At 45.3% G+C, this 19,282-nt stretch overlaps 1 protein-coding gene across 2 annotated transcripts; it reads right to left on the bottom strand.

Moving 5' to 3' along the window:
• Positions 1 to 501: 501 nt before the first annotated feature.
• COPS7B (COP9 signalosome subunit 7B) lies at positions 502 to 18,939 on the bottom strand. 2 transcript variants are annotated; one of them, XM_054040433.1, is made up of 7 exons: positions 18,831 to 18,939; positions 15,004 to 15,180; positions 13,640 to 13,715; positions 6,480 to 6,568; positions 5,670 to 5,872; positions 4,013 to 4,118; positions 502 to 1,904 (listed from the first exon to the last, which is right to left on the bottom strand). In XM_054040433.1, the coding sequence occupies exons 2-7, from the start codon at positions 15,163 to 15,165 to the stop codon at positions 1,746 to 1,748; spliced, it is 795 nt and encodes a 264-aa protein (XP_053896408.1). In that variant the 5' UTR covers positions 15,166 to 15,180; positions 18,831 to 18,939; the 3' UTR covers positions 502 to 1,745. The 2 variants fall into 2 exon arrangements, with proteins under 2 accessions (XP_053896408.1, XP_053896409.1); XM_054040434.1 differs by having other exon boundaries at positions 18,835 to 18,928.
• Between the last annotated feature and the right edge of the window lie 343 nt (positions 18,940 to 19,282).

Consider the following 19,282-nt stretch of genomic DNA (forward strand, 5'->3'; position numbering starts at 1 on the left):
TTGTACCGAAGGATCCTTTGGTTCCCATAGCAGACATGAGCTTCTGCTTATACAGCCGGCCTTTCCCAGCACAGAAGTTGCTTGTCACTGCAGAGTGGGTGGATAAACTGAAAGGAAGATGGGCCAGGCTGTGAAACAGTGCTCAGACAAGCTGACTGTCCCGCCCCGGGAGTACCTCGCTTTGTGCAGACTGTGATAGCAAAGTATGACAGTCTCATTGCTGCTGGTCCTGTGGGTAAGGGGTTAAGACTCAGGAGACCTGGGTGCAGGTCCTGGCTCTGACACCGACCACTTACATGAACTTGGGCAAGTCACATCTCGCTGCGTCTCAGCTCCTATCTGTAAAATGGGAAGGACACCTCCCTGCCTGCCAGGTGCACGTGAAGATGGAGTCAGGAATCAGCGAGGTACTCCGATAACCCAGCCATGAGGGCCATGTCAGTGCCCAGCTAGCCTACCCAGTGCTTGCCCACGGCTGCTCCAAAGCCAAGACTCCACTCCTACATTAAATCAGCATTTAATTTGTTCCAAAATGCACTTTTTCATGTGAATTGCAGTTTAGATCTCAACCCTGCCCTCCCCTTAAAAAAACAAACAAACAAAAAAAAACACAAACAGCCACCAACCTCCCCCACGAGGTGCAAGTCCCCTGAAGTTAGCCTGTAACAAATATCAAACACAAAACAAAGGCTGAAATGCTTTAGAATCACAACAATGTACAAAAAAAAAAAAAAAAAGGAGTAAAATACAACCTGAAACTGTTCAAGTTCAGAAAGGCTAGTAAAGTCCATCGCTTCAGCAAGGGGATGTCACTGCCACGCCTGTCAGCGGGTTCTGGGCCACTGGCCTGCCACCAAGCCACAGCGGCTCCTCTTCCACACCAAATGTCATCTCCAAGGAAGATTTACGGTATTAGGCTTTAAAGATTTCAGGAAGGGAACAATTCACAAGCAGCCCTGGGAGGATGCAGACACACTGAGAAGGAACGTGACTCCCAATAGGTCCCCAGCCAGCTGTAATAGCTCGAGAGAGAGCAACTTGCTTCCTCCTTCCTGTGCTGAAGCCTCACAGCCGTAGCCTAGTTCTTTAAATCAGTGGCAGATTAATAGGCTTAGTAAGGGCAGTAAAGAGATTAGTAAACACAGCCCAGCACTGGATCTCACCTTCACAGAGTGAGGTAGAGTGTGAATTAAAATACAGAGGGGCCTGGGGAAGGTTGAAGATTTCAATGTAGCGCTGCTCCTGGCCTAGTAATGTTTTGCCTTCCCTTTGGGATTGGAGAAGTCTGTGTTGGTAGCTTCCTCTCCCCAAGCCTGGTGCTTCAATAGCCAAGTCCCAATCTTGGGATTCAGCCAGTTGCCATGGTAGATGTTATCTTGAACTCTAAATCAGCATGGCAAACTCCTCGCAAGAGGGAGCATGGGAAAGCTGGCTGGGAGGGAGCAAAACCTTCCACAGAGATTCTGTTCCCCTGGTGTCGCAGGTTTTCTGCCCCTTGTGGGAATTCTCTCTGGCTGAAAGTCCCTCTTTAAAGGCCTAGGAGAACAGGTGGCATCTTGGATGTGAATGAGATTTGCACACTGTAGCTTAGCCAGGCACGGCCAGTTTGGGGCTGTATTCAAACAGGGCATTTATATTTGCCAGCTTGGAGAGGCCTGGCCCAGAACCCACCGAAAAGGAGACACGGGGCCTCTGTCGCTCCTTCTGTCGTCACTCATGGCTGAATGATGGTTACGTGGCAGGTTCTAGTGGCGGCTGGAGACCAGCCCTTTGACTTTGGACATCTTTTTTGTGGGCTGCCTTTGCTCTGCATGGGGCGGGCACTCTCGCTCTGCCAGCTGCTGTTCCATCTCTTGTGCTGATGAGGAGGCCGTGGCTTTTAATGTTTTCTTTATGTTTGTGACCTGGGCAAAAAGAGACAGCAAATGAGCATTTGCTTCTTCCACCCCCACTGCAGAGAGGAAGCCCCTTCCTAAGCACAGGATGGAAATGCCCTTGAGTTCGAAGAGTAACTCATCGCTGGATACAAATCTCCCCATGCACACACATTCTCTCAATCTGATTTTATTAGGTGTTGGTATTAGATGACCTGACCTGGTAATACTCCATGTTAGACCGGGTTTGGAGGCAACTGGGGGCTGCAGATACCTGTTACTAGACACCAGGAGTAGCACAGTGACAAGCAAGAAAGACTTTCCACTGCCTGATTGCAGGGGGCAGCCAGTTCACCAGTCTGCAGACCTCAAGTGTCAGGGAGTGCCTGGGATACACGGGGAGGAAAATACCCCACACCTAGAACAGCTCTGCAGAGCGAAGGGAAGGGAAAACTATTCGGACCAATCAGCCACATTTCTCCTCCAAGGTAGGAATGGAGGCTACCCTCAAGACCTGGGGTGTGTTCGACGAGCAAGCACACAGTGGTATGCTCCCCATGCACCAGGAAACAAACAGTGGGAAGTGCCATCTGCATGGCACCTCACCCTCCAAACTCCGGACCTCAGGGGGGTGCCACGAAAAGAATGAGTGAACTGACAAAAACAAATGCAGCCTGAAATGAGCATAGAAGTCAGGAGTCCAGACTCCCCAGGGCTAGAAACACCCGGCAAACCAAATGTGTCCTAAGTATCGGGGTAGCCGTGTTAGTCTGTATCCACAAAAACAACGAGGAGTCCGGTGGCACCTTAAAGACGAACAGATTTATTTGGGCTTAAGCTTTCATGGGTAAAAAACCCACTTCAGATGCATGGAGAAGTGGGTTTTTTACCCACGAAAACTTATGCCCAAATAAATCTGTTCGTCTTTAACGTGCCACCGGACTCCTCAAATGTGTCCCGGGTACCAGTCAAATCACGGCATATAAACAGCTTCAAAAGGCCAGCATGAACCTGCCGGGATGCAGGACTGCAAGAAATAAACCTCGAGCTACAGTCTCAGGAGGACTGCTCTCATTTTCGCAGTTGTAGTTCTGTTTTCACAACAATACAATCAGCAGAGACTAAAACCGCGTGCTTATGCTGCCCTCTGTTGGTCATCTCTGGATATTACAGGAATAGGGGGAAAAAACATTTTGGCTCAAATTTTCAAAAAGCGATTTCAAGATTTTGGGTGTCATTTTGGGGGTACTCAAGTTGACGTGTTAAATCGAACAGACTTTCAGAAATTGTTGAGGACTCATCCAGTGAATGACAAACCTCTATTAAGGGAGTTTATGTTGGGTATCCAAAATCACTAGCCAGTTTTGAAAATGTAGTCCCTTGTATCTATTCCTTGGGATGGCAGAGGGCTGTCCACATTTGCAGGGTTAACAAAAAAGGCACTCTCAATGATGGAAGCAGTTTTCAAACGCACTTTTTGCAGCTACGATTTAGGGTTTCTAAGGAAAGAATTTACCACACTTTCACCACTTCAGATGGAATTCAGAGGGATGTCTAGGAAAGGCTATGGAGAGATTTTTAAGGACATTCCTAGGTTTACAATAAATTAACTATTTTTTCTTATTCCTTCTGGATTTTCATTATTCACAGTGAAATCTAAAGTTGTAGAAACATCAGATTTCTGTCGTGTTGTGGGTGTTAAAAAATTGGTTTCCTAACAAATCAACACAAGGAGGTCCCAGCAAGTTTATAAAGGAGGACTCAGAAACCCACACATCAGGTGCTCAGTGGTCAAATCTGGCTTAGCCCATCAGTGAAATTAATATGGTTGTGGAGAGGAGGAATCCAAGTTCTTTCCTAGAGGGTGCATTACAAGATTAGCACATCTGTGTGGCACGACTGTCAGTCTCCACCTAGCCGAAGCTCTGGACTGAATACCAGGGAGTGCTGCAAGGTAAGAATTGAGGGACATCAGCAGTGCAGTGCAAAGGACTGTTACAAGACTCCTGCTCACACTACGTGTTAGCCAGGTCCCTTAGTTTCTCACTTTAATGAGCACAGAAATTCACCAAAGAGAAACTTCAAGGTGTATCTGACACGCTCATCACCAGAGCAGACAGGAGTGATTCTACACCTACCTCTGTCTCTACCTGCTGCTGAGTTCGGTTGTGGTTCTCTTTGTACTGGTTGGCTCTAAGCACTTGCTGTTCGATTCCTAACAGAACCGCTTCACACCCATCACACCTGAAAATGTAACAACACTCGTGTGTTCAATGTTGGACAGTTTGAAAGGGACACTCGGTTTGAAAAAAACAAAACAAAACAATTCTGTCTGAAAGTTTGGGGGCTTATATTTAACATTAGCAGCGAAGATTATTAGAGTTGAAAGAACTGAGTGGAAAAAGATGTTTTATTCTATTGTTTCAGTGTTTACTTTGTGTAAAAAGGTTTGAACATGTATCTACTCAGTTTTGCTGCTTTGTTGATGGCCAGTCTAGAAGGAGCTCACATGTATACACTTCCTTGCGCCCTGTAAGAAGATATTTGCCAGCAGCAGCAAAGCCAAACAAAAGAGGCAGCAGAGAGGTGTGTGAACAGAGAGGAAGCAGGGGCTGGTCCCAGCATGTCTGGTGGAGTTGCTCTATTAGATCCTATTAGATTCACCACAGAGAAGCCAAAAAACATGTTCAAACCTTTTTAAAAAGTCAGGAATTGCTACTTAAAGGGGGATATATCAGAAACTGATTTTTTTTAGATTACTCAGAAAATAAAAGTCACACTGACAAGGTCCCCCTAAGAAATAAACAAGCAGGGTGACAAGAACACTCCTCCACTCAGTGAGGCTTTCAGCTCCCATTCACAGTGGGAAGGAATGGAAAGGGATCTGAAGTGGGTTCAGAGTTGCACACCAAGCAATGTAGAAAGATCCAAGAAGCTGCTGCACTCCTTCCTTGCAGTGAGGGGGAAAAAGAGAAAAACCAAGTGACCCAGGTTACCACACTTCCACAGCTACTAATCTTTGTTATTTCTAATGTACCCGTAACGGCTAGGCAGTGACTGTATTATGTAGTCAACTGGGAATCAGTCACAGTCCCTGTGGCCTAGAAAAGTGGCAACTCCTTTGGGTAATGAACGAATCCTACAGGACTGAAAGGCAGATTACTGGAAACTTGATAAAAAAATACACGAGAACAAGAACAAGATGGTCTCAGCCAAAAGCATGAGGTCTGCTTCATCTCCAGCAATGAAGGGAGGCCTACAGAGGTATCTGAAACACTTCAGAGGTGAAGTTTAAAGTACTGTGACTGAGATACAGTTTGTTAAGATTTGCCTGAGTAATTCTCATTACCAGAGGATTAGTGGACAAATCTGTCTTTGCTCATTAGAAAAATTAATATGGTAGGAGGAGGAAGGTGTCATTCTACAAGACGTCTGTCTCTAGGTTGAGGCCACGATGTCAATTTGGCATGACTGTAGGACAGCCCCTAAAGCAAAAAGCTGAGGTAACTAAGGTAAGAACTGAGGTAACTTCAGAATCTGAAACCAGTAGTACAATTGGATGTACTACTATGACAGCGTCCGTAAGAAATACTGGAGAGGGTATTAGGGTTTTTGTCCAGGAGGGACCCTTCGCGAAGTGACTTTTCATGGTGTAAGAGTGCTAATGAATGGAATATGCTGAAACTAAGCTAACATTTGATTCTTACAGGACTCAGAAAAAGCCAGGGCAAGCTATTTCCTTCGAGACATTCCTAAAAGGCAAATCAGACAAGGTGGAGGAGCCTCCTGCCTCACCATTCTTGGAGTGTTTTAACAATATTACTGATGTCCTTCTTCTGAATGTCTCTGCCGATACAGAAATCCACCTCCAGCACCTGGTTGCGCTGATCCAGTTTCCCCTGAATAATGTCTGTATACACAGCTTCAATGATTAGATCTTCCAACTCCCTCAGATTCCTCATGTCCAGGTCTTTGAGCAGCACAGAGTAAGGAATGCACTAGAAACAAGAAATCCAAGAACAAACAGTCACTTGTGCGTCCAGAATGGAAAGTTGAGCATAGTCTGGAAGTAGGGTTTGTAGAAGCTTGCAATCAAACAAACATTTATTATACACATCCTGCAGGTAAACAGCAAGTGGGAAAGTATCAAATAGTATCAAAGGAAGCAGATACTATTAGGTTACGTCACACATAAGACACTCCTGTAAGCTTTTATTACAGTAAGTTCTGGAGAGTGGGTTGGGGTGGCAGCACTGTGGAAGGTAAAATAGCCAAATTCCCTCCCCCACCCAGAATTGACAAGATTTTCAAGAGGTAGATGGGCGATTGGGTCCCGCCTCCATTAGCCAATCCGATTTCTCCTCCCAGAATGCCCATTTCTCGCTCTTTATAGAACCGTTCAGCCATTCCAAGCTCTCACTCCTTGGAAGTCCTTCATAAGTTACTGAGTCCCATGAATACAGGGGAGCACTGTACATTGCAGGTAATTTTCCAGTCACAGGTTTTCCAGAGCACACATGCAGCCTAATGCAAACCCGAGTCCAATACTTGGATGCCACTTGCAGAAATGGCTGGCATTACTTAGCCAAGATTTCTATCTTTTACCTTCATTCTGGCAGCCAAGCTTACAATAGTTAAGTGTTTCAGCTTGTTCTTCTGGGCCCCTGTTAACTCTGGCAGGTGATCCTTGTTTGCTATTCAATGTAAAAAAAAAAATTGAGAACAAAGTTACGGATTTTCCTTCAAGAATTAAACAAAACCTTCAGATTAAAGTCTTCAACTGAGTTACACCCTAGAAGTCAGTAGCACCAAGTACTCCTCCTGCTACGAAGGAGTGCTACTGAGAAGGCAGTGCTGCTATAAGTAACAGCTGGACCATACCCAAGGAGAAACAGAGGCAGAATTAAAAAGAAAGTCAGTTATTAACTGTTCTAATTCCAAAACCAGAACCACAAAAATACAGAACATAATTCACACGTCTACAGGTGAAATCCTGCCAAGACATATGGTTAATATTTTGTTTCCAAGACCAAACTATTTGTCCTCTTTCAGTAAGCTCATGCTAACAAAACCTTGGACTTTGGTTTCACCAACTGTAAAAGGTGGATGATACTTCTTTGAAGTGCTTGGGAACTATGCATGAAAGTGTCAAACATCAGGTTCATGGAGAGAAGAGAAATTATTAATCTAGATTCTTCTGTGGCCATCCTATCACCGCAGTATCCACATGCCTCTAGTGTACTCACAAACAGAAGGGAGGCTGGCTGCTTTCAAAAGCAAAGGCGCTCTTTGGAATATGCGTGTTAATGAAAGAGGTAGTATTTCCGTGACACTAAGGTTATCTTACTCATCTCACCCAATTCTTTCCATTTTGGCCTCCTCTGTCCCGTACCCATTTTTATTTGGAAGGCGGTGATTACTCTCTCCCTTACTATCTTACTTACATGGGACGGGGAAGCTGAAGTCCAGGATATTAGTGAACATCCCTACTCTTACAAGCCATGCCCCGGGATCTAACACTCACGCAGAGCAGACTGGTCCTCTAACTGGTCACATCCTAGAGACCCACAGACTGCAAAGAATTCATGAAGCTTGTGCTGGCTCCATATCTACCGGAGCTTTCACCCCAATACATCTACTAAAGCGAAACTGTGAAAAGTCCCAGTCTTATTAATTTCTCCTCATATGGCAGCCATTCCATACCTCAAATCATTTTTGTTGCCGTTTTCTGAATCTTTTCCAATTCCAATGTATCTTTTTTGAGATGGGGCAACTACATCTGCACGCAGTATTCAAGATGTGGGCGTACCATGGATTTATATAGAGGCAATATGATATTGCGTGTCTTACTGTATATCCCTTTCCAAATGGTTCCTAACATTGTTACCTTTTTTGACTGCCACTGCAAACGGAGGGGATGTTTTTCAGAGAACTATCCATAGTGACGCCAAGATCTCTTTCTTGAATGCTAACAGCTAATTTAGACCCCTTCATTTTGTATGTATAGTTGAGATTATGTTTTCCAATGTGTATTACTTTGCATTTATCAACAATGAATTTCATCTGCCATTTTGTTGCCCAGTCACCCAGTTTTGAGAGATCCTTTTGTAGCTCTTCACAGTCTGCCTGGGACTTAACTATCTTGAGTAGTTTTGTATCATCTGCAAATGTTGCCACCACATTGTTTACCCCTTTTTACAGATCATTTCTCAATATGTTAAATAGGACTGGGCCCAGTACAGACCCCTGGGGGACACCACTATTTATCGCTCTCCATTCTGAAAACTGACCTTTTATTCCTACTTTGTTTCCTATCTTTTAACCAGTTACCAATCCATGAGAGAACCTTCCCTCTTATCCTATGACTGCTTACTTTGCTTAAGAGCCTTTGGTGAGGGATCTTGTCAAAGGCTTTCTGAAAATCTAAATACAATATATCCACTGGATCCCCTTTGTCCACATGCTTGTTGACCCCCTTAAAGAATTCTAGTAGATTGGTGAGGCATGATTTTCCTTTACAAAAACCATATTGATTATTCCCCAACAAATTATGTTCATCTATGTGTCTGACGATTTTGTTCTTTACTATAGTTTCAACCAGTTTGACCGGTACTGAAGTCAGGCTTGCCGGGGTCACCTCTGGAGCCACGTAACAGTGCAGCCCCACCGCCTCCTGCTGGTCATGCTGGGAATTAGCTCTCTTGGCCCACCAGGGCACCTTTTACTAGCAATGTCTCACTCACTGTTACTTCCACTTCCTCCACCGTCTCCACCATCTGGACCCGCGTCGCTCCTGGACTGCGGCGTTCTCTTCGGAACACAGCCTTTCAGCTGTGCCTCCTCTCCCCGCTTTCGGGGGACAGGCGGTCCTCCGTCCTTCTACTTGCCTCAGTGGCCAACTGCAGTCTCTAGTATAGCCCCTTCAGGGCCTACTTTCTTGGGCCACTTCCCCATAGCCCCAGCACCTTCTCTGCCCCTTTGTGTCAGGGCCTCAATCTGGCAGTCATCAGCCTAGAGCTCTCCCAGCTCCTGCTGACCCTGCCCAGCCCTGCCTTAGGTTTTTTTTTTTCTTCCCCCTTCTCTCTCTCTCTCTCCCCAAGAGCCAGTTCTTCTCCCTTTGCCCTCCAGGAACAGACTGCCTTCCTCTCTGCCCTGCAGCCTTCTTATAGGACCCAGCCTGGCCCTGATTGGCTGCTTTCAAGCCTCCACTTGATTGGCTCCCACTAAGCCCTTCCATGATTGGCTGAGGCTCTGCGCAGCCTCTCTGGCTTTCTCTAACCCTTTCCACACCAGAATGGGGCAGCTGCCTCACTACAAGCCCTTTTTAAAAATTGGCATCACATTAGCTATCCTCCAGTCATTTGACTACAGTTAGTAGTCCTGCAATTTCACATTTAAGTTCCTTCAGAACTCTTGGGTGAATACCATCTGGTCCTGGTAACTTATTACTGTTTCATTTATCAATCTGTTCCAAAACCTCCTAATGACACCTGAATCTGGGACAGTTCCTCAGATTTGTCACCTAAAAAGAATGGCTCAGGTTTGGAAATCTCCCTCAAATCCTCAACTGTGAAGACAGATGCGAAGAATTCATTTAATTTCTCCACAATGGCCTTATCGTCCTTGAGTGCTCCTTTAGCATCTCAATCGTCCGGTGGCCCCACTGGTTGTTTAGCAGGCTTCCTGCTTCTGATATATTTAAAAAAAATTTGTTAAAACTTTGAGTCTTTGGCTAGCTGTACTTCAAATTCTTTTTTGGCCTTCCGAATTATATTTTTACACTTCATTTGCCAGAGTTTATGCTCCTTTCTATTTTCCTCACTAGGATTTAACTTCCACTTTTTCAAGGATGCCTTTTTGCCTCTCACTGCTTCTTTTACTTTGTTGTTTAGCCACGGTGGCTCTTTTTTGGTTCTCTTACTATGTTTTTTAATTTGGGAGATACATTTAAGTTGAGCCTGTATTGTGGTGTCTTTAAAAAGTTTCCATGCAGCTTGCAGGGATGTAACTTTTGGTGCTGTGCCTTTTAATTTCTGTTTAACTAACCGCCTCATTTTCGTGTAGTCCCCCTTTCTGAAATTAAATGCTACAGTGTTGAGCCTCTGTGGTGTTTTCCCTGCCACAGGGATGTTAAATTTAATTATATTATGGTCACTATTACCAAGCAGTCCAGCTGTATTCACCTCTTGGACCTGATCCTGTGCTCCACTTAGGACTAAATCAAGAATTGCCTCTCCTCTGGTGGGTTCCAGGACTAGCTGCTCCAAGAAGCAGTCATTTAAGGTGTCAAGAAACTTTATCTCTGCATCCCATCCTGAGGTGACATGTACCCAGTCAATATGGGGATAGTTGAATTCCCCCATTATTATTGAGTTTTTTGTTTTAATAGCTCTCTAATCTCCCGGAGCATTTCACAGTCACTATCACCATCCTGGTCAGGTGGTCAGTAATATATCCCTACTGATATATTCATATTATTCGAGCAAGGAATTACTATCCATAGAGATTCTATGGTACAGTTTGGGGTTCATTTAAGATTTTTACTTCATTTGATTCTACACTTTCTTTCACATAGTGCCAATCCCCCACCAGCACAACCTATTCTGTCCTTCCGATATATTTTGTACCCTGGTATTACTGTGTCCCATTGATTATCCTCATTCCACCAAGTTTCTGTGATGCCTATTATACCAACATTCTCATTTAATATGGGGCACTCTAGTTCACCCATCTTATTATTTAGACTTCTAGCATTGGAATATAAGCACTTTAAAAACTTGTCACCTTTTAGCTGTCTCCCATTACAATTGAATGATGCAATTGAATGAGACTTTTTTCATTTGACTGTTTCTCATCAGATCCTACCTGTATTTTATCTTCCATACTCTCCTCCTTACTAGGACATAGAGAATCTCTCTTAGTAGATCCTCCCCTAAGGGATGTCTGTCCAAACCACGTGCTCTCCGTACATTTCGTCTTTCCCCCAGCCCTTTGTCTAAAAGCTGCTCTAAAATCTTTTTAATTTTAAATGCCCAGCAATCTGGTTCCATTTTGGTTTAGGTGGAGCTCATCCTTCCTATATAGGCTCCCCCTTTCCCAAAAGTTTCCCCAGTTCCTAATAAATCTAAACCCCTCCTCCCTACACCCTTGTCTCGTCCACGCATTGAGACCCTGCAGTTCTGTCTGGCTAACTGGCCGTGCGCGTGGAACTGGAAGCATTTAAGAGAATGCTGCCATGGAGCTCCTGGACTTCAATGTCTTACCTAGCAGCCTAAATTTGGCCTCCAGGACCCCTCTCCTATCCTTCCCCATATCATAGATTCATAGATTCTAGGACTGGAAGGGACCTCGAGAGGTCATCGAGTCCAGTCCCCTGCCCGCATGGCAGGACCAAATACTGCCTAGACCATCCCTAATAGACATTTATCTAACCTACTCTTAAATATCTCCAGAGACGGAGATTCCACAACTTCCCTAGGCAATTTGTTCCAGTGTTTAACCACCCTGACAGTTAGGAACTTTTTCCTAATGTCCAATCTAGACCTCCCTTGCTGCAGTTTAAACCCATTGTTTCTGGTTCTATCCTTAGAGGCTAAGGTGAACAAGTTCTCTCCCTCCTCCTTATGACACCCTTTTATATACCTGAAAACTGCTATCATGTCCCCTCTCAGTCTTCTCTTTTCCAAACTAAACAAACCCAATTCTTTCAGCCTTCCTTCATAGGTCATGTTCTCAAGACCTTTAATCATTCTTGTTGCTCTTCTTTGGACCCTTTCCAGTTTCTCCACATCTTTTTTAAAATGCGGCGCCCAGAACTGGACACAATACTCCAGCTGAGGCCTAACCAGAGCAGAGTAGAGCGGAAGAATGACTTCTCGTGTCTTGCTCACAACACACCTGTTAATGCATCCCAGAATCATGTTTGCTTTTTTTGCAACAGCATCACACTGTTGACTCATATTTAGCTTGTGGTCCACTATAACCCCTAGATCCCTTTCTGCCGTACTCCTTCCTAGACAGTCTTTTCCCATTCTGTATGTGTGAAATTGATTTTTCCTTCCTAAGTGGAGCACTTTGCATTTGTCTTTGTTAAACTTCATCCTGTTTAACTCAGACCATTTCTCCAATTTGTCCAGATCATTTTGAATTATGACCCTGTCCTCCAAAGTAGTTGCAATCCCTCCCAGTTTGGTATCATCCGCAAACTTAATAAGCGTACTTTCTATGCCAATATCTAAGTCGTTGATGAAGATATTGAACAGAGCCGGTCCCAAAACAGACCCCTGCGGTACCCCACTCGTTACGCCTTTCCAGCAGGATTGGGAACCATTAATAACAACTCTCTGAGTACGATTATCCAGCCAGTTATGCACCCACCTTATAGTAGCCCCATCTAATTTGTATTTGCCTAGTTTATCGATAAGAATATCATGCGAGACCGTATCAAATGCCTTACTAAAGTCTAGGTATACCACATCCACCGCTTCACCCTTATCCACAAGGCTCGTTATCCTATCGAAGAAAGCTATCAGATTGGTTTGACATGATTTGTTCTTCACAAATCCATGCTGGCTATTCCCTATCACCTTACCACCTTCCAAGTGTTGGCAGACGATTTCCTTAATTACTTGCTCCATTATCTTCCCTGGCACAGAAGTTAAACTAACTGGTCTGTAGTTACCTGGGTTGTTTTTATTTCCCTTTTTATAGATGGGAACTATATTTGCCCTTTTCCAGTCTTCTGGAATCTCTCCCGTCTCCCATGACTTTCCAAAGATAATAGCTAGAGGCTCAGATACCTCCTCTATTAGCTCCTTGAGTATTCTAGGATGCATTTCATCAGGCCCGGGTTACTTGCAGGCATCTAACTTTTCTAAGTGATGTTTAACTTGTTTTTTTTTATTTTATCCGCTAAACCTACCCCCTTCCCATTAGCATTCACTATGTTAGGCATTCCTTCAGACTTCTCGGTGAAGACCGAAACAAAGGTATCATTGGTACCTACATATACCATGACCACCAGCTCCTCCCCAGCACTACACATAAGTCTATCTATATGCCCCAAGAGATCCGCAACCTTCGTACCAGGAGGCAAGTCACCATGCAGTTCTCCCGGTCATCATAAACCCAGATATCTATGTTTCTAATGATTGAATCACCCGTTACTAATATCTGTCTCTTCCTAATAACTGGAATTCTCTCCCCTGGAGAGGTATCCTCAGTGTGAAAGGATACCACATCATCTGGAAGGAGGGTCCCAACTATGGGATCGTTTCCCTCTGCTCCAGTTCGATGCTCTCCTTCCCTGAGACTTTCACCCTCCTCAACAGCACAGAGGCTGTCAGACCGGGAGTGGGACCATTCTACTGTGTCCCAGAAAGTCTCATCTATGTACCTCTCTGTCTCCCTTAAACCAGCTCAACCACCCTGGTCTCCAAAGCCCATATACGGTCTCTGAGGGCCAGGAGCTCCTTGCACTGAATACACACATAGGGCAGGTAATCATACATGCTGCATTGGGTGCAATAAACTGGGTAGCCCCCACTCATCCAGAAAGCCTCTGACAGACAGAATTTTATGCTTAGATCCTTTCAACCTGCCACATTCACGGAGACATCACACACTTGGGTAAGTCAGCTACCTTGAGCTTCCTGGCTGGAAAAATGAGAAGCTGCACAAGCTAGTTCTGAAGAGACTGCATTACCCCCACTCACAGCCCATTCAATCTCAGGTTCTAAGAGCATTTGTGAAGTGCAATCTCTTACCTACGTAATCTGGATACGTTCCATAAGCAAACAGGTTCAGCAACTGGAAGTAAGCAGCATTAGGCCCTTCAGCAAGCTGGAGAGGAGGAAAGCAAAAGCAATCTTACGTAAGCCAATAATGGCCAATAGGTATACAGCTTCTCCACAGTGTTGGCTTTAATTCCACACAGAATATGTATCTTTTTAAAATAACATAGAAGAAGGGCTATTTTCAGTTGTCAGAGGGCTGGACCCTTTCCAAAGTCATGGAATCAGCACTACATTTCAGTAGTTTAGAATCAGGATGATACAGCCAATTCCATGTATTAGAACTTGAGTTTAGTTTATACAGTCAGCTGCTTAAGAGAGAAAATGAAGAACGCGTCCCCTTCAATTCAGCTACGTATTCTTATCACATGACAGACGAACAGATTATGGTGCTGGTTGGTTAAGAATCCTTACTGGCCACTGGGAAACTGAGCCAGTTAACCTGCAAAACCACAAACAATCTCAAAGCAAAGCAGGTTAGAGCCTTTTTAGTTGTCTGCCTCAAAGTTCTGTACTTCCTCTGACAAGCAAATATTGCACTGGAACAACAGCTGTTACACTAGCCTGTATTTCAGTTCTCCTAATCTACATGATTTGCTTCATGAAAAAACTGGGAGGAAACCAAACATAGAAATTGATGCTAAAAACTGTTGATGGCATTTTTGGCCATGCACAAAAGCCTGTTTGGAAAGCTGAGCTTCCTGCGTGCCATAGTGCCATCATAACTGCAATCAGCAGAGGTGCTGGAGCTAGATCTCACTCATTGTAAGAGACAGGGAGCTAGAGAACTCTCCGTTAGCAGGCGGGCTCTGGGATTCTGGAACTTGCTCCCCATTTTGCTCTGATACAGCCCAAACGTGGTGATCTTCTGGGCATGCTGCAAAATACAACTGTGACAGGAGTTAGAGAAGGCTAACCGTATGCTTCCCAGAACAATGATGGAATATAAAGGAGCTTTTTTGCTGGTGGCTGGCTGGCTGAAATAGTAGTTTAAATAATTATTTTAGTGTTGCTGAAATTTTACTGTATTAACAGTCACAAGTTAGGATGCCTGGAGCCTTGCATAGGCATCATTTTATTATTTAAATCCAAATAAATACATATGACAAAAGGGATCCCCTCATGTATACCAGGTCCTCACAATTCTCTGTAAATCTGTCATTTTGACTCAGGGCATGATAGAAGCATTGGAAAACTGTGGTAAATTGTGTCAGGCTTTCCCCAAGATGGAGATTTTGCCATCCTAGTCTACTATGTGCATGGAAATTCCTAGGAGATCCCTTAAACCAGGAGTGGGGAGGGGGGGAGGAGAAAAGAGATAGAAACTTAACTCTTACCTCTTGCACGTTTGTTAACTCCAACAGCTCGCCAAAGACATAAACCCCAGGAGCCTCTAGCACTTGGTTTATCAAAGCAGTCAGAGCTGATCCGTTGGTGCCTTTGGCTAATAAAATAAACTGCTCAAGAAGATTGCAGGATGGTTTCTGTTCTCCTGCCATTCTAGATTTTTCAATCTGCCAAAAAAGAAATGGTTTTAATGACTCTTTCCTCCATCTCTGTGCAAAGCACTGCTTAGAAGTGGATCAGGAAACATGTCCAGGTTGGTAACATTCCACACTTAGCTTTGCCTCATTTTTCCATGATAATTCAGTGCTAGTGATGAGTGCAGGACTAAGCCCTGGAGGTCAAAGTCCTATTTATCCATAGAGCAGCAACAGCTCAGGCACTAGCTTAAAAGCTTCCTGCACACTGTCCTGCCAACATGCCTCACCTATGCCCTGGAAGGGCTCCTCTAGGACTAGGAAGGGGGGGTTCAGATTCCCTGGCCAATTCAGGCTTTCAATTCTTTTGAGACTGCCAAGTGGTGACAACATTGGTGGTGGGTTTTGTGATGTTTACTAGGAACTGGCTGAGACTCCTTCCACCTCACAACTCATTACACAGCAAACGAACAACCACTGATTTAACCCTTATATATATGTAAAAAAATAATCCACTTACATAGGCTTGTATAGTGCATCTTTCCCAATAGCATCTGAATACCTGTCAGTTAACAAGGCAGGAACACAGAACTCCAACTGCTTTCAGAGCCAGAGGGGAAAATGAAAAAGCTCTGTCACTAGTTTACTTGGTTACTGTGCATTTTTGCCAACAGGGCAGAGTTAAATTGATTTGTGTTCATTACAAGGCTTGAATGATTAAAAAAAAAAAACACCACTTTTCTTTATAAAGGTAAATCTTTGTCTTCAATTCTGGTCCAATACATCTGACCTGTTTCTTCACTCTGAGCATTATAATTTGGGTTCTGAAATGTCAGCTGGTAACTGGATTTGACAAGTTCAGAAAATAAATAAATGTGGGAAATTACAAGTCACATGCAAGCTACAGTGAACTTGATCTCCTAAGCCCTGAATCACTAGTGGACATGATTTTTTCATGTTCTATTTACAAAGGACAAAATCTGGTGACAATTTTAAGATCTTGTTGTTAACCATTCTGTCTGCATTAGTCCCATTAGCAAATACCCAGGGTTCTGGGTGGGCTTGTACTGCCTACACCGAAGCACAGGCTGCTGCAGCTTTACTACTCCACTAGCCAAGCTAGTTAGATTGAAGTTAGCTCACGTAGGTCTACTTGAGCTGCCATCACACTCTGTGTTGGCAGGATAGCTACCCTGTGTCTCCAAATACATCTAAGGGGTAAATCAGTTTTATCATCTGCTTTCACAGAAAAGGCAACTTAGGCACAAAGCGGTCAAGTGACTAACTCATGGTCACACAGGGAATGTGATAGAACTGTGAATGAATGAGGATTTCATGGCTCCCAGGCATTTGCCTTAAGCACAAGACTATCCTCCAAGGCACTACAAGTGCTGAATGTGTTGTACAAGATTGTGACAGAGTAGGTTTTCCTGATCCTGTTGTGAAAGTTGTGCAAAGTCTCCACCTCTTTTATTTTTAAAATCACAGGTGACAGAGGCACCATAGTGTTACTTTCTGGTTCCCGGGTATCATTTGAGGCTACCAGATTAAGACTAAAAATAGATTTTTTTAAGCCTGATGAAAAGTGATTGCTATGTAGATGAAAGAAATATTTTAAGGTAATTTATCAAAGGACAATCAGCATCACAAATGCAGCATGAAATTATGGCTGCCCTATAGGAAACATTCCCTTCCTCCAGCTTATTTTTTGTGTGACCTATGAAACAGCATAACTTTGCACTTATGTACTTTCATCAGTAGCTCTCAAAGTGCTTTCCAAGACTAGGTAAGCATTACTATCCGCATTTTACAGATGAGTAAACAGACCTGAAGGTGAAATAGTTTGCTCAAGAACATAGCGAGTTGGTGAGAGATGGATACAGAACCCAGATCTTCTGACTCCTTTCCAGACCCTAGACAATGGGTCAGGGCTACCTTCCTGAAAGAAATTGATCATTTACCAATTTTGCTGGATTCTTTCTTTGGATCTGTTCTGCTGTCCACACTCCAGATTGCACTTTTCCACACAGCCAGTTATGTGCACACTTTTCTGGAAATGCCATCCCCAGGAGCAGGTTGGTAGCACCAAAGCAAATGGCAAGCCTGGCACGAGTGGCCCAGTGGGAAAATCATTCATTATTTCTTCTTCAGTTTGCTAAGAACTGAGGAGGTAGGTAGGTTTTGTTTTCAGTTTAGATGAGCCTGGCAAGCCACACACCCAGTATTTTCAATTGCACAGTCGCACTTGTCTCATAGTCATGTTTCACTTGTTCATACCGTGTTTTTGGTTGTCTAGGCTGGTGCACAACAGGATTTTTCCACCCTATTTATCAAACTCCACATTTCAGGTACATTTTTATCTTTCCAATACAAAAACCATGCATGTCTGCTGCCTGAAAGCTCCAGAGACAGGTGCAGTACTCACTGCCTGGATTTCTTCCTTCCATAAGCCCTAAGGCAGGGTCAAGTCAAACTGACCCTCAGGAGCAAAAGGAAAACGAACATACAGCTTTCCCACAGCAACATACTAGCCAAAGATCAGAGCATCTAGGGCTTGGAGGTCAGTGTGAGTGCAAGGGAGAAAGCAAGGGGTTTCCTGGATGGAGCAGGCAAACCACTCGGAACAAAAAGGGTTAAAGCTGAACATACCGTGCATCTTCTGTGCAGAACTATTTGCCTCCAACAGGAGGAGCATAACAGAGGTCTCTGCAAATGCCCACGTGTTTAGACCATAATCAGAAACTAATTCAAACTGGCAAAGGGCTGGAAGGAAAATAAAGTATCAGAGGGGTAGCCGTGTTAGTCTCAACCTTTGAGACTAACAGAAGTATAGGGAGCATAAGCTTTCGTGGGGAAGAACCTCACTTCTTCAGATGCAAGTGCTTTTTAAGGAAAATAAAGAGTCCTGGAGACAGAAACCTCTCATTGCACAGGACACATAAATATTAAAGGCAGACTCCAGTTACATAGCTCACACCTACAGGCAGACAAAGATACCAATTCACACCAAGCACTGGGAATGCACCTTTCACCGAAGGCAACAAGAAAACTGCTAGTTTACACCAGAGCACATTAACCCCGTCTTCTCCACCAAAGTAGTAGAGAGTGAAAGTGTAGGTGGGCAAGAAAGAGACCCTCTCTCCACCCCTCATGTAGATGGAAAGGAAGGGGACAATGAAGATCCCAGAGACCCCTGGGGGGGGGGGCAGTCAGGGAAACCCCTCTCCCAGGGTAGCTCAGAGGAGTCCAGGGGGAGCCCAGTCAGGGAGACCCCCTGGCCTGGGGTATGTTAGAGAAGAGAGAGGTCCGGGGGAGCCCAGTCAGGGAATCCCTCCCCCGGGTTAAGTTAGAGAAGAGCGGGTCCATGGGGGCCCAAAGGGAGACCCCCCCCGGGGTAGCTCAGAGAAGGGAGGGTTCGTGGGGGGCAGCCAGGGAGACCCCCGATAGCTGTGAGGGGGCGATGGGAGCCCAGACAAGGGGAGCTGCGGGGGAGGGGGCGATGGGGAGGCCTCGTCCCCTTAGAGAGCATCGGGGGCCTGGAGCCGGGAGACCCCGGCGGCGGCGGGGGCCGGGAGCCAGGGGGTGCTCGGGGGCGCGGACGCCGGGGAGCGGTGAATAGAAGCGGGGGCGGGGAGACCCCTCGAGCCGCCCTAGGGGCTGTGGGAGCGGAGCGGGGGCCTCACCTGCCTGCTCCGGCCGCCTCCGTCCGGCTCCCGGCGCCTCCCCCGCTGCTCCTCAGGCCGCCATGACAGCGGCGCCGGCGTCCTGCGCTCAGCGCCTTCCCCCGGCCCCCGCCGCCCGCGCACCGCGTTCCGCCCGCCGGCCGGGCCCAGGGGCGGGGCAACGGGCGCGCTCCCGCGGCTCAGCCTGGCCCAGGGAGCTGACCTCTGCGCGTTCTTGGCCACTGCCTGTGTAGGTCAGAGGTCAGATTAGGGTCAGGGTCAGAGGTCAGGCGGGGGACAAGGTTGGGGTAAGACATCTGAGTGTTCTTAGAACCATAGAAGATCAGGGTTGGAAGAGACCTCAGGAGGTTCTAGTCCCACCCCCTGCTCAAAGCAGGACCAACCCCAACTAACTCATCCCAGCCAGGGCTTTGTCAAGCCGGGCCTTAAAAACCTCTAAGGAAGGAGATTCC

Source organism: Malaclemys terrapin, chromosome 9 (genome assembly GCF_027887155.1).
Source record: "Malaclemys terrapin pileata isolate rMalTer1 chromosome 9, rMalTer1.hap1, whole genome shotgun sequence".
Classification (NCBI taxonomy): Eukaryota; Metazoa; Chordata; order Testudines; family Emydidae; genus Malaclemys; species Malaclemys terrapin.

What these genes read in the sequence shown, in the direction of transcription:
- COPS7B (XM_054040433.1), bottom strand. Translation starts at nt 15,165, where the DNA reads ATGGCAGGAGAACAGAAACCATCCTGCAATCTTCTTGAGCAGTTTATT. An exon ending in AGTTAACAAACGTGCAAGAG is followed by an intron (nt 13,716 to 15,003) that starts GTAAGAGTTAAG and finishes CCTCCTCTCCAG; the next exon opens with CTTGCTGAAGGGCCTAATGC. An exon ending in GCTTGGCTGCCAGAATGAAG is followed by an intron (nt 5,873 to 6,479) that starts GTAAAAGATAGA and finishes TCTTGTTTCTAG; the next exon opens with TGCATTCCTTACTCTGTGCT.